The 17,995-nt window shown below is 46.8% G+C and overlaps 1 protein-coding gene across 1 annotated transcript in view; it reads left to right on the top strand.

The window, feature by feature from the left end:
• The first annotated feature begins 2,782 nt into the window (after positions 1–2,782).
• KCNIP3 (potassium voltage-gated channel interacting protein 3) overlaps positions 2,783–17,995 on the top strand; it is a 50,546-nt gene continuing 35,333 nt past the window's right edge. The window contains exon 1 of the mRNA XM_087969878.1: positions 2,783–2,944. Coding sequence (XP_087826004.1) covers positions 2,890–2,944 — 55 coding nt within the window. The 5' untranslated portion in view covers positions 2,783–2,889. The remainder of the gene's footprint in view (positions 2,945–17,995) is intronic.

Below are 17,995 nucleotides of genomic sequence, written 5' to 3' on the forward strand. Positions count from 1 at the left end.
CAATTTGACAATCAGGCTTCCTGGATGGACATCATTCCTCTGCCTGAAATGGTTTTTCAGGAGGAATTGGGCAGGAAAACAAATGGAAAACAAACTCAAATCAAACCATGCAGCCAGGACAGAAGAGAATAACAGTTGGAAGGGTCCTTTGAGGTCTTCTAGTCCAAACCCCTGCTCAAGCAGGAGATCCTATATAATTCCAGACAAGTGGCTGTCCAGTCTCTTCTTAAAAACCTCCAGGAATGAAGCGCCTACAACTTCTGGTGGCAAGCTGTTCCACTGGTTAATTGTCCTCACAGTTAGGAAGTTTCTCCTTAATTCCAAGTTGCTTCTCTCCTGGATTAGTTTCCATCCATTGTTTCTTTTTCTTGCCTTCTGGTGCTTTGGAAAATTGGTTATCCCCTTTTTCTTCTTTATGACATCCCCTCAAATACTGGAACACGGCTATCGTATCACCCCGAGTCTTTCTTTTCTCTAGACTAGACATAACACAATGGCTGCAACTGATCTTCATCTGTTTTAGTTCCAGTCTCCTAATCATCTTTGAATTCCATCGCTAATGATGGTTATCTCTTTGGGCTTAGACAGAAATAATTGTTTGATTAAAGGGAAGAAAAGATCGAGCCTTTTAGGGCTGTTTGGCTGCACACATACAATGGCCTGAATTGAAAGAAATATATACTTGCAAATGGGGAACCACACAAGATGGGATTAAAGGCCTTTTATGGCTGCTTAAAATGCATAAACAAAGCTATTCTTTTGACATGAGGTTTGTTCTTTTTTTCTTTTGTTCCCTTGGGCAAGAGGCATTATAAAGAGAAGGTGATTTGGATTGAAATTTAATTATTAATATAGTTACAATCATAGAATCTAAAGAATAAGATCAAAGAGGTCATCAATCAAAGAGGTCATTAAAGAGGTCATCAAATCCAACCCTTGCACACTGCAGGATGTCGGGGTTCCAGTGGATGCCCTAATTAATTCATGAGCCTCCAGTCAAGTTTCAAAAGAAATCCAATTATTTATTGAGAGCAACATTTTGGCACTTTTCCCAAGCGCCATCGGCTCTGCCCCACGTAATTTACTGCCCACCTATTTCCCCCCTCCTCCCAGGGTGTGTCCTAAATCACATTCTCCAACCAAGCACTTTCTCGGGCTGTGGAAAACACACCTCTCTGGCTTGCTCTGGTAACCTGGGATACAACCTGGAGAAAGGTATGCGTGGAATGTGCTTCTGGTCATAGCAACGGAGCTTCTCCATCAGTCCCCCCCACTCCTGCCTATGGCAACTCAAGAGCAGGCCAGGAATGCTTTACGAGTTGACACAGGATTCACTAGACCATCCCTACAATGTTTCAAAGCCTCCATAGAAGGGGAAGAAAGAAACCCCTCCATGTAGTAACTTCCTCCACCGATTGACAGCTCTTATTGTCAGGAAGTTCTTCCAGATGTCCCCGGCAAATTTGCATCCACGAAGCTTTGTTCCATGGGTTCTAGTCTTCTTCACTGGAGCAAGGGAGAATATTAATTTATATTTATTTTTTATCCCACCTTTATTACTTATAAGAAGATAGAACAGAACTGAAAGGGCTCTTGGAGGTCTTATAATCCAACCACTTGTTCAAGCAGGACAGCCTATACCATTTCAGACAAGTGGCTGTCCAGTCTCTTCTTAAATGCCTCCAGCGATGGAGCATCCCACAACCTCTGAAGACAAGCTGTTTCACAGGTTGATTGTTCTAACTCTCAGGAAATTTCTCCTTAATTCTAGGTTGCTTCTCTCCTTGATTCACTTCCATCCATTGATTCTTGTTCTGTCTTTAGGTGCTTTGGAGCAGTGATCCCCAACCTTTTTATGGCGCGCCCGGTACGAACCTTTTATGCGCGGACAACAGCCGCCGATCTTGTTTTGATGAAAAGTGCTTCCGGTGAGCTTTCTACCCGGAAAAGCTCACCGGAAGCACTTTTTCATCAAAACAAGATGGCGGCGCCCAGCAAACCAGCGGCCCGGTAGGACTTGTTCCATGGACCGGTACTGGTCCGTGGACCAGTGGTTGGGGACCCCTGCTTTGGAGAATAGCTTGACTCCCTCTTCTTTGGGGCAGCCCCTGAGATACTGGAAGACTGCTGTCATGTCTCCCCTGGTCCTTCTCTTCACTAGACTAGACATACCCAATTCCTGCAACCGTTCATCATATGTTTGAGCCTCCAGTCCCCTAATGGTCCTGGTTGCTCTCCTCTGCGCTCTTTCTAGAGTCTCAACCTCTTTTTAATAATGTGGTGACCCAAACTGGATGCAGGATTCTAGGTGTGGCCTGACTAAGGCTCTATAGAGTGCTATTAACCCTTCCCACGATCTTGATATGTTGACGGTATGCACCAAATTAGATACACTCGAATTGAAGGAGCGAGGCGAACTAGAATATTATAAAATATGGAACAAATTTTATAAATGGAGGGACAGGAAAGGATGTTCATAGCTTTAAAATAAGTGGAGAAGTGTTAAAAAGGAAGGTAAAGCTAATTGGAAAAATGACAACAAAAAAGTATATATGTATATATATGTATATAAATGTATTAACTTTTTTTCTTTCTTTATTTCTAACTGTTAAAAGATTGGACAGAAATGTACGTCAAAGGAGAAACACCATGTTCACTGTTTTTTAATGTTCATATCTAATAAAAAATTTTTTTTTTAAAAAAAATGTTGATGTTGATCTTGTGAAGTAAGCAAAATGCGGGACGGAGGCCTCTGATCTCCTCTCTGTCCCGTCGTAGGATGACAACAAGGAAACGGATGGCAGCCTCCTGGGTGACCCAGGGCAAACCCCTCCTGGGAAGAAGGAGAACGTGAAATGGCAGAAGCCGCGGCTCACACGCAAAGCGCTGATGAAATGTTGCTTGGTGAAATGGATCCTCTCCAGCGCCGCCCCTCAGGGGTCAGGTGAGTCATGAGGCCATCATGGGGCAGGGAGTTCCACAGGTTGAGGCCATCATGTGGCGGAGAGTTCTGTAAGTCATGGCTTCTCCTGGTTTCCTCGTCTTTTCTTGGCTGACGGTTGTGTTTTTAACAGCAACACAAGTTTCTTGGGTGTTCGGAAAAGGGGAACCTTGTTAAGAAGGATGGGGGGTGGTCCTTGGGACCCTGCATTATTTGTCTGAATGGGATGTCAAATTTCCTATTTTTGACCATCCTGGGATTTTCCTAAATGCTACGAATTGTATCCCTTGGTTTCTTAAGAGTTCTCCCGCTGGAAATCTTGAGGAAGTTCTCAAACTTTGTATTTCAGTCATTGGGTTCATTTTTGGCCACCAGGAGGCGCTGCACAACCAGTTTTGTTTGTAGTTGGAACTCAACACAAGTTGGACTTGATCTGTTGTGTATTCAAATGTTTGTGGCCATTTGATCACACACACACGTTGCACTTGGATGACAATAGTGAGGGTCTTTGGATTTTACAACAGGGTGCCTCAACCGTGGCAACTCGAAGAAGCGTGGACTTCAATTCCCAGAATTCCCCAATGAGTCAGGCCTTAGATCAGGGGTCTTCAACCTCAACAGCTTGAAGACTTTGTGGACTTCAACTCCCAGAATTCCTCCTCCGGTCATGTTAGCTCAGGAATTCTGGGAGTTGAAGTCCACAAGTCTCAAACTTGCCAAGTTTGAAGACCCTGGCCTTAGATCATGCTTTGTCTATATATGGTGTCAGCAATTTGTAGGAGAGGAAGTCCGTAGAGATCAATGCTTCCTGACTCATCAACCTGAAGATATGTGGACTTCAACTCCCAGAATTCCCCAGCCAGCCTTTAGTGGTGAGAATAGAGATGTGCAGACGAAGCCAAAGAAAACTCTTAATTCACTGTTTATCAACCTTAGCAACTTTGAGGTGTGTGGACCTCGACTCTCTCAGCCGGCTTGCAATGATTCACTTAACACGTCTGGCAAGAGAGATCATAAAATGGAGCAAAATTCACTTAACAACTACCCTGCTTAGCCACAGAAATGTTGGGCGATTGCCAATTGAGGACTGCCTGCGGTTTGAAACAGATGCGGTGTTTCTAATTTCTCTCGTTGCCCTTTGTGGAATTATCCCTGAAGTCCTGCTGGCTGGGGAATTCTGGGAATTGAAGTCCCCGCGTTTCCAAGTTGTTGAAGTCAAGAAATTACGAATGGTTTACCTCCCTGCCTTCCTTACTCATTTGCCCTCTCAGAGTTAGAGGTGTTAATTGTATTAGTGTCCCCTACTGTTCAACAGCGAATTGGAGCTACCGCTATCTTTCCACCCCACTTTCCACCCATCCAGATTTTTGTATATTTTGAGAGTTTTGCAGTGATAATTCAGCTCCAGAAAAATAAACACAGATGGCTGATGCTTCATTTAACATCTTTATAAACGTAATAAGATTTTACAAACCAGCTGTAGATTTCTCCAACGTGAAGCAAACTCAAGCAGAAACATATTTCAAAGTTGAGAGCAGAGTTCCAGTCTTCGGCAAGCAAGCAAGTTAGTTTCATCTCCAATAGACAGACTCAGAGCTCGACATAGCTGCAGAGTTGCAGAGCTTAATATATAGCCACGCCTAGGCTACTTCTAGTTTCAGTTTCCAAACGGTCCTCATTGGCTGACTTAGTTGCTATGCCTATTCGTTGGCTGACCTTGTTACCGTGCTCTTGTTCCAGTTCATGAATATACTGACAATATACCGTATTTGCCGGCGTATAAGACGACTTTTTGCCCTGAAAAAGATGCCTCCAATTGGGGGTCGTCTTATATGCCGGGTCGCCTTATACGCCGGCAAATAGTAATTGGGAAGCACTGGGCTGCCAGCGGCTTGAGGCACTTTGGCCACGCGGAAGCGAATCCCGTGAAGCCGAAGGAGCAGCCAGCCTTCTCCCAGCTCCCAAGGAAACGAGGCTCGACGCCGCCGAGCTCCGCTGAGGTATCCGGCTGGGGCTGTCAGGAGTTGTTACCGCTGGCACGGCTCCGCGCGGCTCCAGTCCCGCGTTGCCTCGGGAAGGAAAGGCAAAACCAGGAGCCGCTGCTGCCATTGCAAAGCGCCGCCGCGGCTCTTCCTTTTTGCCTTTCCCTTCCCGAGGCAACGCGGACTGGAGCCGTGCGAGCCGCGCCAGCGGTAACAACTCCTGACAGCCCCAGCCGATACCTCAGCGAGCCCGGCGCTGCAGCCTCGTTTCCTGGGAGCTGGGAGAAGGCTGGCTGCTCCTTTCGGCTTCACGGGATTCGTTTCCACGGTGCACAAAAGTGCCTCAAAAAAAAAAGTGCAAAAGTGGAAGGCGTGCGGAAGAGGGGGCGAGTATATAACAAACTATATTTTGAGTGGAAATGTTGGGGGTCGTCTTATACGCCGGTCGCTCTTATACGCCGGCATATACGGTATATCTCAAAATAATGCCTTGGTTAAACTGAGGTTATGCAACCTCGGAGGATCAGGGTTCCCTGGCTGGATTGGATACCCAGGAAAGCAATTTTAATTTCTGCCTTTGGATGAACAGAAAGAGAAAAGCCTCGAAAATTATTATTGGCAGACTGGCTCCCTCTAGTGGCAAAAGTCTGGCCTTAATTTATGGCCTGGAGAACTCCGGTACCGTTTTTCGTATTCCTTTGCAAAAGGTTAAGGGCGTTTTAAGGGTTCTGGAAGCTCACAGATTTCATCCAGGAATGCAACGCCTGCGCATCTCATGTGGGAGGGAGCTGCCACGTTTTTTTTTTCCTGCTGCAGTTTAACACGGCTAAATTTAGCTGCTTTCCTCCTCGTTTGGATCAGCCGTTTTCAGCTGGAAATCAGGGATCTTTTAGGCTCAGGAGAAGATCCATCGTTAAAAAAGAGACGAGATCCAGCTGCATCACAACTAGGCCACCCTTGTCCCCACCCGTCTCTTATTGATCACCTTGGGTTTTGCTGCAAATAAACCCAAACCTACATTTAAGTTTATTTTATTTTATTTGTCAAACATGTACAAGATAACAAGTATATGCATGAACTTAAACAAGAACGAAGGGAGTAAATAGAGATAAATGGGGACGGTAAAACAGGGATGGTAGGCACATTGGTGCACTTATGCACACACCCCTTTAAGGACCTCTTAGGAATGGGGTGAAGTCCACGGTAGACAGTTTGAGGTTGAAGCTGCGAGGGGTTGAGGCTGTAACCATGGAGTCAGGTAGGACATTCCAGACGTTGACCACTCTGTGGCTGTGTTAGGTGAAGTCGTATTTTCTGCCATCGAGTTTGGAGCGGTTTACCTTGAGTTTGTATCCGTTGTTTGCCCGTGTGTTATTGTGGTTGAGGCTGAAGAAGCCGTTGACAGGCAGGACGTTAGAGCAGACAATTTTGTGTACTATGCTTAGATCAGACTGCAGGAGGCGCAGTTCCAGATTGTCCAGGCCCAAAATTTCGAGCCTTGGAGGCACAGGGAAATTCTACTTGTGAGTGTAGGAGCGGAGTAATTTTCTCGAGAAATGCCTGTGAACCCGCTCAATTGTGTTAATGTCCAATATACAATGAGGGTTCCAGGTGGACGAGCTGTATTCGAGATTATTAAATTATTATTATTGTTATTATTAAATTATTATGAGATTATTACATTAGAAGCAAATCTCTTGAAAATACCTCAAGAGGGGTCTGCGTGGGGTGGACGGGGTGTGTGTCAGAGGAGGAATGGACCAGCAGGAAAAACTGCTCTCTGGTTTCATCTGGTTCAGCAGCTGAACAAGAAAACGGAGTGTCCCCCATTGGTGGCACGTTTCTCCCTAGGTTTCAATTATTGGGCCTTCCCCGAGGGGTCCATCAATGGTTAGGTGGACAAGTCATCTCCCAACCCTGATTAGTTTCATACTGTTGACCCCAGTTGATGGCACAGTCGGGTCGAAAGAGAGCAAGACAGTCAAAAGCGCACACGGGGGTAGCAGAAAAACATGTGCCAGTACATTGTATAGCAAAATGTATGATTTATGTGGGGCGTTGAGAGACAAGGGCTTAAAGGAGACAATTCAGCTTTGTTGGGGATCACTGCCTATGCGAGAGGGGCCCTCATTCTACAAGCTCTGGTGGCCCAGGGGTTAGAAGGCAAATTCTGCCCCACAACCTGGAGTTCAATCCTGACTGGCTCAAGGTGTCAGGATTCCAGCAATCGCTCTAATTAAATCACGATTCTCCAGCCAAACTTCCATAAACTTCAAAGGATTTATTAGAGGCGACATACTGGCACTGCCCTGTATGCAGCCAACTCCGGCATCCGTCATTTACAGTCCCCTGTGACCCTGTTTCCTCCCTCCTCTCTGGGTGTGTCCTAAATCAGATTCTCCAATTGAGTCCATTCACAGGCTGGGTGTCATCAATCACGCTCCCCAATTAAATATATTCGCAGGCAAAAGCTCTGGTAGTTTAATTACAATCTTTTAAAGAGAAGAGTTGGAATGTACTTTTGCTTTCAAACTGATCTTCCAGATTTCCTTCCTCCTCTCCACCCCCCTTTTTTATGGCAACTTCTAAAACAGGCACAGGAATGTTTTATGAGTTGACACAAGGTTGACTCAGGCTTTCATCTTTCCGGGGTCAGTAAAATGAAGACCCAGATTGTTGGGGACAATAGGCTGGCATTTGTAAACCATTTAGGGCAGGGGAGTCAAACTCATGGCCCGGATGCATCACGATGTCCACCCGTGGTTTAGTGAAGGGGGAAAAAGTTGCAATACATCACGTGACAATGACATGACAATGTGGGTTTGACACCCCTGACTGAAGAGAGCACTGTGGGGTGGTATATCAATGCTATTGCTGTTACTATTGCTAGTATTTGCAATGGGAAGTTCTCAGCCTTTTACACTCATACTTCTCTATTTTAAAGTCATGTTTTACAAGTGGTCCCCACAATTTCCCCCTATAACAGACCCCCTTAAGAAATATGAATAGGTAGGCAGGTAGGTAGATGATAGAGAGAGAGGTAGATAGATATAGATAAATAGAAAGATAGGTAGGTAGTTAGATGAGAGGTAGGTAGGTAGGTAGGTAGGTAGGTAGGTAGATAGATAGATAGATAGATAGATAGATAGATAGATAGATAGATAGATAGATAAAGAGAAATAGATCGATAGATAATACATAAATAAAATAAAAAAATATATGAGAGATAGGATACGGAGATAGATAGATAGATAGATAGATAGATAGATAGATAGATAGATGATAGATAGATAGATAGATAGATAGATAGATAGATAGATAGATAGATAAATTGGGAGAGACAGATGCTCATGTGTCCAATTTCATTTTCATTCCTTTCTTTCTTAACTAACCCTTGTATTTGATCTCGGTCCCTTTTCATCTCGAGCACCTCTTTAATTCTTGGGGAATTTGACATTGCAATTCCAGGCTGGCTATTCTCCAGGAGAAGAGAAAGAAACAGCTTAGGAATGATTGTTCCTGCACCTGGGAGGTGTTTTTTTTTTTTTTTTGGCTTTAAAAAAAACCTGATAATGTTGTCAGCTGGAGAGATAAATGGAATATTTTGTTTGGGCACCCAGTGAAGAGCAAATGTAATATTTCTTGGCTGGCTGCCTTGAGAACATTGTTGGATATCAAGTGAAAGCAATGTTGCTAGAATGACAAGTTGTAAATTAACCGCCTCTCTCCAGGACTGCGCCTTTTGCAAGTGCTGAGTTGCTGCTGAAAAGGAATGACTCCTGGGCCGTTGGGTGGATGGGTGGAAGGTGCTTCGGTGAGGTTTACCACCTGCCTCCCAAACTGGACAGCCAGGCAGGGATCTTCTCTCCGCCTCTGTTGAGATCCTCCCAATGACACTTCATGAGGGTTGGAGCATGGGATGCTCCTTAACTCCCTTTGATATATGAACCCAACCAAGGTTCGATTCCAGGTCCTTCCGTCACCTGATCCAGGAGGTCAGCCGAGGAGCCCACGCCATGTTTCATACGGTTTCTCCAAAAGTGGACGCTTGCAAGCTCCATGGTTTGGGGGCATCACAGGCCGTGGAAAGTGCTGAGTTCATGGGCATCTATTCAGCCGGAGACAGACGTGGAGTGAACCAGTGTGATGGAAAAATCGATGGGGCAAATGAATTACTGCCAGGGTTGATCTGGGTATGCAAATTGTGCCTCCAAGCATGGCCAGGGATACGAGCATGGAGACCACTCAGAGAATAGGCAAATGTCTTTCCTCGCCTCTGCCTGGTTGATTGTAACCCAGTTAGAAAGATTCACGGTATCAGGTTGGATAAGGCTGCCCATCATATCTGGTCTGACGCCAGTTCTTCTATTTTGTAGCCGCTTTCTGCCAAGGAGAAAAAGAGCCATTATCCTTTGGACCTCATGTAGTGTACACTGGATTAAATGACCAGGATGGTATGAAGTTTACAGATTATACAGATTAACAGAGCTGGAAGGGACCTTGTAGGTCAACTAGTCCAACCTCCCCTGCCCAAACTGGAGATCCTACACTATTTTTGACAGATGGTAGTCCAGTCTCTTCTTGAAAGCCTCCAGGGATGAAGCTCCCACAACTTCTGAAGGCAACTTCGGTTCCATGGGTTTTCCCTGTCAGAGAATTATTATTTTATTATTTATTATTTATTATTTTATAATTTATAATTATATTTATTATTTTATTATTTATTATTTATTATTTTATTATTTATTATTATTTTATTATTTCCAGGTTGAATCTCTCCTGGATCAAGGTCCATCCATTATTCCTTGTCTGGCCTTCAAGTGCCTTGGAGAATAGCTTGATCCCTTCCTCCTCTCTGTGGCAGCCCCTCAAATATTAGAAGATGCTCTCCTGTCTCCCCTGGTCCTTCTCTTCCCTAGACTAGCCAGGCCCAGTTCCTGCAACCGTTCATCATATCCTTCAGCCTCCAGTCCCCTAATCATCCTGGTTGCTCCTCTCTGCACTTTTTTTATAGTGTGGTGACCAAAACTGGATGCAGTACTCTAGGTGTGGTCTTACTAAGGCTTTACAGAGTGGTATTAGTACCTCCCTTGATCTCAATTGTATCCCTCTGTTAATGCAATTTAGGATTGCATTGGCTTTTTTGGCGGCGGCTGCACACTGCTGGCTCCTATTTAACTGGTTGTCCACTAAGACTCCAAGATCCCTCTCACAGTTCCTGCTATTGAGCCTGGCTCCATCTAGTCTATATGTGAACTTTTGATTTTCTTTAACCTAAGTGTAGGACTTTACTTTTCTCTACATTGATCCCTGGCCTTATGCAGAGGGTTGGACTACATGACCTCCAAGGTGCCTTTCAGCCCTAGGATTCTATGCTCCAGAAGAATCTCCTATTAGCTTGCTACTGATACCGCTCTCTTCTTTCAGGACGCATGTACTTATTCCTTCAGGGCTATTTTTGCAACAGACATGGCAGCACAACGAGATGCCTAACGCGGCTGAGAAAGTCACCTTGTTCCTAGGGAAACACGCATCCCATTATTCAGCACCACAGAATCAGCAGGGAATTGCCATCTAGATAGAAAAGTGGCTGGGGTGCTTTCATTTCTGGCTTGTTTTGTTTTTTTTTAATTTTGAAGGAGAGGGCTAGAAAAATCACACCCCCTCCCCCCAAAAATCCATCCATGGTCCATCCATGGGGCAAGAGATGAAATCAGATAGCTCATCTGTATGTTGGAGGAACGAAACAACCACTTTGCCAACACATGGCACAACATGGGAGAACAAACCATCGGGACAAGATCCAGCAGTCCCTCTGCATTAGGCAGACGAAGGCCACCCATTTGAAGGCAGCCAAGTCCACATTCTGCATAAAGAGGATGATTTGTTTGAAAGAAGGGCCAAAGAAACCATCAGGGTTAAAATGGAATAGGCCTCGAATAGACAACGAGAGAAGGGATACACCAGCCATCTCTGGTCTACAACGTAGCCAGGGGTGGGATTCAATTTTTTTTTTACTACCGGTTCTGTGGGTGTGGCTTGGTGGCTTGGTGGGCGTGGCTTGGTGGGCATGGCAGGGGAAGGATATACTGCAAAATCCCCCTTCCCTCCCCACCCCACTAGCCTGCTTTCCAGCTCCATCCTCCTTTTGCCAGGCAACCAAAGGAGACCCAGCCGATCAGCGGTGCGTGTGACTTGGTGGGTGTGGTGGTCTGTGGGCGTGGCTTGGTAGCTTGGTGGGTGTGGCTTGGTGACCATGGCAGGGGAAGGATATACTGCAAAATCCCCCTTCCCTCCCCACCCAACTAACCTGCTTTCCAGCTCCGTTCTCCTGTGCAGGGCAACCAAAGGAGACCCAGCCGATTAGCTGGGACTCAATGGGAGGCAGAGAAGAGATGGGGTTGGTGGGGCCACTCAGTGCTGGGATTGGCCAGTTCTCCCAACTACTCAAATGTTCCGCTACTGGTTCTCCAGAACTGGTCAGAACCAGCTGAACCCCACCTCTGAATGTACTCCTTGCACAAGTTCCAATAAGGTTCCACACCCCATTTGTACACCCATCTCCACACCCATTCAGGTGACCCTGTGGACACCGATAAACCTCCCCAAGTGGTTTCAGTGACTCTCAGGGAGAGTGCAAAGGACCGGATGACTGCAAAGAAATACGATTCCCACCATCCCGCAAGAACCGATGAAGTTTCTCAGAGGAGAAGCGAAACATCTTCAAGGAAGAGCAAAGGAGGTCCAGTCGCCTTTTGAAAAAGCTCCTTTGAGACACACCTCCTCCAACCCTTTCTCTATTCAGTTGTAACCCACGTCATGCAACCATCAGAGACACAAAGGGAAATGGCCGCTGAGTGGACTAGGGTTTGTCTGGATACCAGCCACTAGACCAGACAGGCTAATTGGAGGAAACCAGCTGACACTGTACACTAATTCAGGGTAATTTAGGCTACAACGGAACTGTCTTCTCATCCCACCTCCCACCAACTGGGTTCCCATGTTGACACGATGCATTTTGTTCTCCAACACCCTTGAGACGAGTGGCGCCACGGTTTTTAGACCAAGGGTGTGCATGAGTCACTGAAATAATATGCGAGTTTCAATAATGGATTAGCTGGGCTTGGTTTAAGGCTGGGCAAGAAATAAATATACCGCTTAGTTTTCATCATTCAAGTTTTTACCCGGCTTCTCATCCTTGGTGGCCTCACCCAGAGTCATCCACAGAATTCGGTGCTTTGGTCATTTCTGCCCGTGCAAGATTGCACCGATGTGCGTGTGCATGTGCGATGCACGCCCAAGGCGTGTACGAAAGAGGTGGAGCTGGCATTGCAGCAACGGGACAGTTTGTATAATTTGCTTTGCTGGATGGGGAATTCTGGGAGTTGAAGTCCACCAGACTTCAAGTTGCCAAGATTGGAGACCCCTGGTTTAGAACCCAGAACAGGAGCCCCGAGTTTCTGTGACGGCGTTTGAAGGGAAGACAACAAAAACTAAGAGGGGGGGAAAACGTTTACTTGAATTTAGCCGCTTTTCTTTATCAGGAAATCTGGCAACTTTGATTAGCTTTGATTTCATCTTTATTGTACGATGATTGGTACTTAACCTAACCGGTTTAAACCCAAGGTCTATATTTAGTGCTGAGCGGTCAATCTTGAAAGATAACAAACGGTGGTACAGAGCTTGCTGACCATTTATGTGTGTGATGGGCCTTTCTGTTTGCTAACAATAAAATCCATAAAAGTCATTAATGCATGCCGGACGTTCAGCCAGGAGAACACAAGGAGAAGAGACTCCGCCGTTGGTGGAATAAAAGCAGAGAGAAAGCTGTCAGCTAAAGACGCTACTCCATGCACACTGCAAAGGCAAATTTAGAGAGGGGGGAAGAGAGAGAGAGAGAGAGAGAGAGAGAAGGAAAGAGGGAGAGAGAGGGGAGAGAGAGGGGAGAGAGAGAGAGAGAAAAGGGGGAGAAAGAGAGGACAGAGAGAGAGAGAAGGAGAAGGAGAGAGAAGGAGAGAGGAGGAGAGAAAGGAGGAGAAAGATGGAGAGAAGGAGAGAGAACTGTAACTATGAAAGTTTCCCAGCTATCTTTCATGGCCAAGGCAGGACTAGAACTCCCAGCCTCCTGGGGATTGGCCCAAAGTTTCCCAGCTATCTTTCCTGGTTAACGGGCTCTCCACCTCCTTCCATCCTTGTCCAATCTTTTCTTCAATACCTCCAGCGACGGACTCCTTCATTCTCCCCGGAGGCACAGAAGAAGAGCAAAGGAAAATAACGCACCTTCTATTTAATCTATCCATCTTGACTTGACATGACAGGCCCTTCCCTCCCTCCTCCCTCATTCATTTTCCGATCGTTGGCCTCCCCAAATAAAATCGATCCACTCTCAAAAATCAACAGATTCAGCACATTGGTTTGTTTTATTTTTATTTTTATTTTAAATCTCTCCCCACCTCCTTCATGCGCGCGCCAGCACCAAATGCATCGTTGATAGAAGTCCTGGCTTCCAGAAAAACCTCGTATAACCCCTGAAAGAGGAACAGGAAGAGTCCATCCTAGAAGCTGCCCATTGCCATTTCGGGGATATTTGATCCTCCTAACTGAAGGGCCTTCCGCCCCTGAATGCTTGGGGCCTCCAGGAATCTTAGGGGGTTCAGTAGGACAGGAACGGGCAGCTTTGGTGTGGCCGAAAGGCCGCCCATGAAACAGGGAAAATCCTCTCTGGATTTGCAGCGGCTGTGGCCAATGATGTCTCCATGGAATAGAACAGAAAATCAGAGTTGGAAGGGACCTTGGAGGTCTTCTAGTCCAACCCCTGCTCAAGCGAGAGATCCTATACCATTTCAGACAAGTGACTGCCCAGTCTCTTCTTAAAAAACCTCCAGGGATGGAGCATGCACAACTTCTGGTGGCCAGCTGTTCCACTGGATCATCGTCTTCACTATTAAGAAGCTTTTCCTGAGTTTGTTTCTCTTGTGGATTACTTTCCATCCATGCTTCTTGTCCTGCCTTCACTGCTGCTCAATACAATCTCCTAGAACATAGACTAGTTGAGTGGGAAGGGACCTTGGAGGTCTTCTAGTCCAACCCCTACCCTATATTTCGGACAGATGCTTGTCCAGTCTCTATTTGAAAGCCTCCAGGGATAAAGCATCCACAACTTCTGGAAGCAAACTTGCCAGGGGAAGGATAAACTGCAAAATCCCCCTTCCCTCCCCACCCCACTAACCTGCTTTCCAGCTCCGTTCTCCTGGGCAGGGCAACCAAAGGAGACCCAGCCGATCAGCTGGGACTCGATGGGAGGCGGAGAAGAGAGATGGGGTTGGCTGGGCCAGTCAGAGGCGGGATTTGCTGGTTCTCCGAACTACTCCAAATTTTCACTACCGGCTCTGCAGAACCAGACCGAACCGGCTGAATCCCACCTTGTGTGTGTGTGTGTGTGTAGTTGTCAGCATGCTCCCCTTCCCTTTCCGACTTCAACCATGCCCCCTCCCCCTCCTGAACCCCAATTTAGCCAGGGCTGTTTATTACCTTTCCACTGATTGAATGCCCGTGTTAAGCACCCACTTGGCCTCTTCCCAGAGACACAGATAAACACACAACCATAAACTCAGATAAATACCCCCGAACCCTTTAAAGTGCACAGAGACGGACGAGGCTGTGATGGATTGCCTTCGATTGCTCTTACCACAGTGGAATAATACCTGCTTACTCATAGTTTTTTTTTTTTTTTTCAAAACAGCCTCTCTTTCCTTTCTGGGCTCTTAATAATTCATGGCTCTAATTGTGCAGAAGGCAAGACTTGAAGAGTCCCGACCTCCGTCATCCGCTTGGCTTCCCTCCCTGTGGGGCTGAGCCCCTCCTTCCCTGGCTGGCTGCCCTCGGCACTGTGGGGCCGTGGGGGAGATGCCTCTGAGAGCGTCCAGCCCCCCCCTTTGGCCCTACAGACACCCCCCCCACCGGCCTCCCACCCGCCTTGGCTGCATTAGCCAGCCTACCTGCGGTGCTGCCGGGTTGGCCTCCTCCTGACGGCCCTTTGAGTCCTGCAAGGAAGCCACGCGGCTCAAACAGGCCCCCGGCTGGCAAAGGTGGTCAGGAGGAGGAAGCTGAGCAGAAGGGAGGGGGGTTTCTCTGAGCATCCTTTGGAAAGCTTCCTTTTCTTTTCTTTTTTTCTTTTTCTTTCTTTCTTTTTCCTTCCTTCCTTCCTTCCAATCATATCACTGGAAGGGATCTCACATGGCTTTTAGTTCAACCTGGTGCCCAAGGCAGGAGATCTATCTTCTTTCTTTCTTTCTTTCTTTCTTTCTTTCTTTCTTTCTTTCTTTCTTTCTTTCTTTCTTTCTTTCTTTCTTTCTTTCTTTCTTTCTTTCTTTCCTTCCTTCCTTCCTTCCTTCCTTCCTTCCTTCCTTCCTTCCTTCCTTCCTTCCCCTCCCTACCTCTTCTTTCTTTCTTTCTTTCTTTCTTTCTTTCTTTCTTTCTTTCTTTCTTTCTTTCTTTCTTTCTTTCTTTCTTTTTCTTTCTTTCTTTCTTCTTTCTTTCTTTCTTTCTTTCTTTCTTTCTTCTTTCTTCCTTCCTTCCTTCCTTCCTTCCTTCCTTCCTTCCTTCCTTCCTTCCTTCTTCCCTCACTCTTCTTTCTTTCTTTCTTTCTTTCTTTCTTTCTTTCTTTCTTTCTTTCTTTCTTTCTTTCTTTCTTTCTTTCTTTCTTTCTTTCTTTCCTTCCTTCCTTCCTTCCTTCCTTCCTTCCTTCCTTCCTTCCTTCCTTCCTTCCTTCCTTCCTTCCTTCCTTCCTTCCCCTTCCTTCCTTCCTTCCTTCCTTCCTCCCTCCCTCCCTCCCTTCCCTTCCCTTCCCCTCCCTCCCTTCCCTCCCTCCTCCCACCCACCCAAACACTATCTAGTTCAGGCTTCACCCTGAGGCCAGGGATGGGTGCTAAGTCAGGGACTTTGGACCAGGCCTGGCCGACCACCTTCAAGTCCACCTTCCCCAGCTAGTTTTGGGCGAGTCCTTCTCTCTCTCAGCCCAGCTTACCTCGCAAGGTTGTTTGTTTGTTTGTTTGGGGAGGGGAACCCCAGGAGAAGGAACAAGATCCCCCTTGAGCTTCCGAAGGAAGGACCCTGCGCGGTATAAACCGAATCCCCCAACAACAGAGACCTTCCACCCTTTTCGGGGAGCAGAACCGAGCAGCCGAGAAATGCTCCCAAGGCCCAGATCAGGTCCCGCCCCAGACGGGCGCAGGCGGCAGCTCTTCTCCCCCGTCTGCGGATGCCTCTTAAGGAAAGGAAGCGCCGAGCTTCGACCGAGAACATCTTCCACAGCTCAGACCGCAGGGAGAGCTCGGCAGGCATCGCGCTGGCACCGGCTCTGCGGGTGGGAAGCCGGGACGATCGCAAGAGCCATTAATTATTTCATCTGTTAATTTCTTGCAGCCAGCCAAGAGGCTCTTCCTGGCAACACCAGGCCCAGCTTCCCCCCCCCTCCAGATGCACCCACTTGCCTGGCACCCACCCCACAGCCTCTCGGCTTCCAAGCAACTTTAAAAGCCGAGACCGCTTACAAAAGACTCCTTTAACCCTTGGGGTGGCTCCGTCGTCCTTCTCCAGACATTTGGATTTTAACACCGCTTTGGAAGCAGGGATAAAAGGGATGAGAAAATGAAAAGTAAGACTACAGCCAGAAATTGGACTGGAAGTTCTGTGGCTAACCCAGGTGATTGTTAAGGGAGTCGGGCTCAAGTCTACCCATATTTCTGTCGCTGTTGTTAAACAAATCACTGCAGCTATTAAGTGAATCATCCGACTCCAGCTTCCTCCACATCGGCTGGCGTAAATAGACACCTCCAATGGGACACCCATAGCCCAGAGTCATCAATCATGCTCTCCAGTTAGAATTCTGGCAGTTACCTCAATTAAATCATGAGTCTCGAGCCAAACTTCCAAAACTTAAAGAAGATTTATTAGGAGTAAACATGCCGGCACTGCCTGGGTGTAGCTGACACTGAGGCACTTAATTCATTGTCACCCTTGACCCTGGCTTTCCCCCCACCCCCTGGGTGTATCATAATTCATATTCTTCAATGGGACACCTCCATAGCCCAGAGTCATCAATCATGCTCTCCAGTTAGAATTTTGCACAGCAGAAATTTCAGTCACCTATTTACTATCTGTGATAGGGGCGTGGCATAAAGGCAACACAGTCAAATAAGCAAGAAGAATCCCTTTAATAGCTCCAACTTTGCCCCCAAATGCCCAGTTTACCTTCGGCTGGAGAAAAAAAACTCTCCCAAGAAGAGTCTTCTAAGTGCAGGAAATTCATTCCGAAAACAAAGTACATACAAACTGTAAATAAAAATCCACACAAACCACACACTGCAGCAATTAACTTGACACGGCAGGAGGAGGAGGAATTGCAGACTTGAAAGCCCAGTAAAACACACGCAGTTGGGAAGACGCCAGGAACACAGATGAGCTTCAACAATACCAGATAATTCACGATTTGCTTCCAACAACTTTGCTGTGCGCAGCTTCCCTTTCGAAACACTGTGTTCCCAGCTGCAGCTAATGAAGGGAATCAGGGCCCTTTCCTCTCCCATAAGCCACACAACCCACGTTGCTCCCTTCTCCGTTCCTCCCTTTGTGCCCTAGGATGAAGAGGGGGTGGGCCTGGGTCTTCCTCTGAACTCCCTCTCCGCTGCTCTGCCCAGCCGGACTTTGCCCTTCCCCAGTTTCCCCCACACTCCCACTCCCTGTCAGCCGCTCGGCTTCCTCCTCCAAATCAGATTCCAACAGGGGCATGACACTATCTTTGAAATCATTTATGGATTGCAAACCGCCCACTGCTCCCCCCTCCCTTTCTGTTGGCAGCTCTAAAAAGACCATAGAAATATTTTATGAGTTGACACCGGTTGGCAATGTTAATCACATGACTGGGGGGGAGGGGAGGGGGAATGCTATGACAGTCATAAGTACGAGCGTTGGTTGTAAGTCACTTTTGTCAGTTGTGTCCTAATGTCGAACAGTTGTTCAATGAACAATCGTACGTCGAGGGCTACAACTAGTCCTTGACCTATGACCCCAA

Source organism: Notechis scutatus, chromosome 7 (genome assembly GCF_049901735.1).
Source record: "Notechis scutatus isolate UNSWTSFEM ecotype Mainland chromosome 7, rNotScu1.2, whole genome shotgun sequence".
Classification (NCBI taxonomy): domain Eukaryota; kingdom Metazoa; phylum Chordata; class Lepidosauria; order Squamata; family Elapidae; genus Notechis; species Notechis scutatus.